Source organism: Bidens hawaiensis, unplaced genomic scaffold (genome assembly GCF_021521415.1).
Source record: "Bidens hawaiensis isolate Kalapana, Puna unplaced genomic scaffold, B.hawaiensis_p1.1 tig00001960_1, whole genome shotgun sequence".
NCBI lineage: Eukaryota > Viridiplantae > Streptophyta > Magnoliopsida > Asterales > Asteraceae > Bidens > Bidens hawaiensis.
The window spans coordinates 237,725-241,518 of NW_027491108.1; the positions used below are offsets into that span (position 1 = coordinate 237,725).

Sequence of the window (3,794 nt, forward strand, 5' to 3'; positions counted from 1 at the left end):
ACATTTAAAAAAGGAAAGAAAGAAACAACAATGTTCGAGCATAATGTTTATGAACTTTATATGGAGTTGAAGTTATGTGACACATTACAAACCAATGAATTTAACAATTTTATAGATGTTTTGAAGCATTTGAAAGACCTTGATTATTTCTCAAATGCAAGGATAGTACATAGAATATTGTTGAATGTGTTAGTCACGGTGACATCTAAATAAAGAAGTTATTGAAAATTGAAGTTATTGAAATCTTCTTTACAATTCACAATGTCCTAAGAAAGACTTAGCGCATCGGTGGTGATAGTTATCGAGAATGAAATCTTAGAGAGTATAAACTGTGAATAGATGATTAAACAATTTGTTATCAAGAATGTTAGGCGAGCTTTACGAATAATCAGTTAGCTATTATGGTATATCATTCTAATTAGGGGTGAGCAGAAAACCGAATTAACTGAACCGAAACCGAAAAAACCGAAACAAAGCATTAACCGACGGTTAATTTTTTTGTATTTTTGAAAAACCGAATTTTCGGTTTTAGTTCGGTTTTTCATATTTAAAAAACCGAATCGAACCGATTGATGGTGATAAAGATTATGAAGATGATGAAAACTTATGCTAAACTTTGAAGATGAACAAGACGATGAATGAAGATTAGGACTAAACTTTTAGTGTTTTTTTTATTAAGAATTTTGTTAAATTTTAAACTCTATGACTCTGGCAACTTTTTATTCGTATGATTCCACATAACATGTGTCTAATTTGGTTTTTGTATTTAATATATTTGTGGTACTAAAATACGTTCTTACAAACATAAAGTCACCATCTTCATTTTTAAAATTTTTGCAATGTCTACACATAAATAAAAAAAACTGACTATAACCGAACCGAAACCGAAAAAACCGAAATCGAACGGTTTGTATATTAAAAAGACCGAAGAATTCGGTTTCGGTTTTACCTAAAAACCGAACTGAACCGAACCGTGCTCAGCCCTAATTCTAATACCATGAGTTTGCTTTGTTTATTGATGTTATGTTAGTCGTCTAAAAAAATTAGTTTGTATAAGTCATTCGGGCCAAAGAGCATTTTTTTGGCAAGTACGGGGCGCTTGTATCATTATAACATGCCCTCAATAAAGACAACAACGTAGTTACATGGTTGCAAAAAGCATTTAAACATAATCCAACCTCATTAGATCCTTAGACGAACATTTCTTTAACGTATATGGCCCACAAAATATCATAGTTAAATCTTTTATCATAAGTCATAAATTTCAACTTTCTATTCCTGGATCAAATTTCCTCATCAGGAAACTAAACATTAAATTTACAAAGATACGAAGATACAAACGGCGGCTTAGATTCTTAAAACAAAACAAAAGAAACAAGATTTTCCAGCATAATTGTGTATACTATGAACCGTTCCTAAGATTTCCGACCTCAAAACAAGTCAGTAATTATTCGTGGTACTTTCCGAACATGTCAGTAACTGTTCTAGATACTCTGCCCCCAAATCCTCAAATACCACAATATTATTATTATTATTTGTACCGGCAACAACTTTTTTATTTTTTCTACTCACTTTTTTCTTCCTCATTGAGTGACGTCTCTTTAGCGCCATCACTGGCGAACACCCTTCTTCAAACCCACATTCCATTCCCATTAACGATTCCTTAACACTCTCCACCGGAAAATTCAACACGGCCGCGGTCCCTCTCATCGCGAAGGCGGCCTGATCATACGCCATAGCAGCCGCCTCCGCGCTATCAAACGTCCCAAGCCACACTCGAATTCCATTTCTAGTGGAATCCCTTATCTCGGCTGCGAACTTGCCCCACGGCCGCCGCCTCACCCCTCTATACGACTTCTCTTTCTCGGGTTTTTCGGTGGAGGAATTGGATTCTGAGCTTACTTCTTCTTCCTTGACAACTATGGCGTTAGAGGAATTGGATTCAGACGATTGGGTTGCCACAAGCATATCGAAAAGAAGCATGTCTTCGGAGTCGTTGAGGTTAAAGGGAAGGGAATTGTGTTGGAAAAGAAGTTCATCCCAGGAGTATGAGTAGGAGGATTCCGGTGAGTAATTGGAATCTGAGGTGGGATAATGCTGTTGAATGAAAGAAATGTCTGCCATTAGTGTTAATTGTGATGGGTGTACAAAATAGAGTCGTCCTGCTGCTTTATATACCCTTGGATAGTCTTCATCTTCTACACACATGTTTAATTAAAAATTGGTGGATTGTTTAATATTCTTTGGTTGATTTTTAGCATTATTATTATAAGTTGTAGTATTTTTTCTCACTTGGGGGTATAAGGTAGGAGCTTTTAACATATATAAAGACTTGTCTTCTTCTTTTTTTTTTTTTTGAAAAGTGAACTTCATATAAAGACTTGTCTTCTACTAACAATTCTTTCTTATTTTTGTGTTTGGGTTATTCTTGTTATGTTTTTAATTTTCTATTTTTATATATTTTTGTATTATTAACGGTGCATCAAACTTATTTTAGTAAACATTCCCTACTTGTGAACTAGTGGTAGGAAGGCTTGTTTCTCTGGTGGAAACCCAAGTTCGATCTCTACTTGTGTCACTTTGGATGGATATTGGCAATAAAGGATTTGAGCTATACCTTGCGAGTTGTCAGTTTAGATCTTAATCCCACCCGGGTTTTCATCCCACCGTGTGTTATGCCAAAGAGTTCTGCTTTTGTGGTTGCACAACGACTATCAAGTGACAGCCAGCGGTATGGTTACCGAGGAAACGCCCAAGCCAAACTCTGAAGCCAGCGTGGGCCCAATTAAAACAACATAGTCGGGCCAGAGTGGGGCGGCGGGGCTCTCCAAATTGGAGAGTGCGGTGGCTTAAACACAAAAAGAAAGTTATCGTTCAAAAAAAATAGTACTGCAACAAACTTACCGGTTTGACGTTTTCTTCTAGTGAGTTTTTACGCAAAGGCTTTATAACGGTGCGAAATTCGTTACAACATTGCCTTAACTTTTGTCGTAATGTAATTTTTTTTCTAATATTTTCATTCATTCTTGTACCATTTAAGTACGTCTAGCTTATTACAATAGTGCAACATACATTACGGGTTTGATGTCTTGTTTTAGTGAGTTTTGATGCAAAGAATTTAAAACGGTGCTAAAATCATTACAATGGTGCCTCAAACTTATTAAGTTTGATGTGGTGTTCTAATGGATTCAATACACATCATCGTCGTCGTCGTCGTATTCAGTAAATCCCACAAATAGCAAAGCTATGGTAGGGTCTGAGAATAGTAAGATGTAGACAACCTTACCTCTACCCCGTAGGAATAGAGAGGCTGTTTCCGGTGAGATGTCACACCCCGACTAGCACAATGCGGAAGCGTAAAACGGGAATGTAACAGACACCTCTGGTATCAACACATTGTTTATAAAGAAACATTACAAACTAATTTACAATATATTACATTTCTTTGTTCTATCATTGTTTTACAGTCTAGGTGATACAAACAAAACTAGTTCATTAACTATACGTTCTTACTACTAACACCCTTGCCTCTATTCACATAGCATCAACCACACACCTTGGGCAAGTAACAGATCACCAAATCATTCCGATTTAGGTACACCTGAAAAGCAGTTTAAAACGGGTCAACTACTAGAGTTGGTGAGTTTCACGAGTTTCGAGAAAACAGTAGTGAGTATTCACAAGTTAACACTTGTAATCATAAAATAAGTATGTATGTATGTAAATGATGTAATTATGCTAAGCTACAGTGAAGCCTTGACTGTATGTGCTGCGTGCACCATTTTCCACGCTCA

General features: G+C 36.2%; 1 protein-coding gene across 1 annotated transcript; it reads right to left on the minus strand.

The window, feature by feature from the left end:
- Positions 1-1,440: 1,440 nt before the first annotated feature.
- On the minus strand, positions 1,441-2,135 carry LOC143600042 (ethylene-response factor C3-like). The gene has a single exon (XM_077077845.1). The coding sequence runs from the start codon at positions 2,122-2,124 to the stop codon at positions 1,441-1,443; it is 684 nt and encodes a 227-aa protein (XP_076933960.1). The 5' UTR covers positions 2,125-2,135.
- Positions 2,136-3,794: the final 1,659 nt, after the last annotated feature.

What these genes read in the sequence shown, in the direction of transcription:
- LOC143600042 (XM_077077845.1), bottom strand. Translation starts at nt 2,124, where the DNA reads ATGGCAGACATTTCTTTCATTCAACAGCATTATCCCACCTCAGATTCC.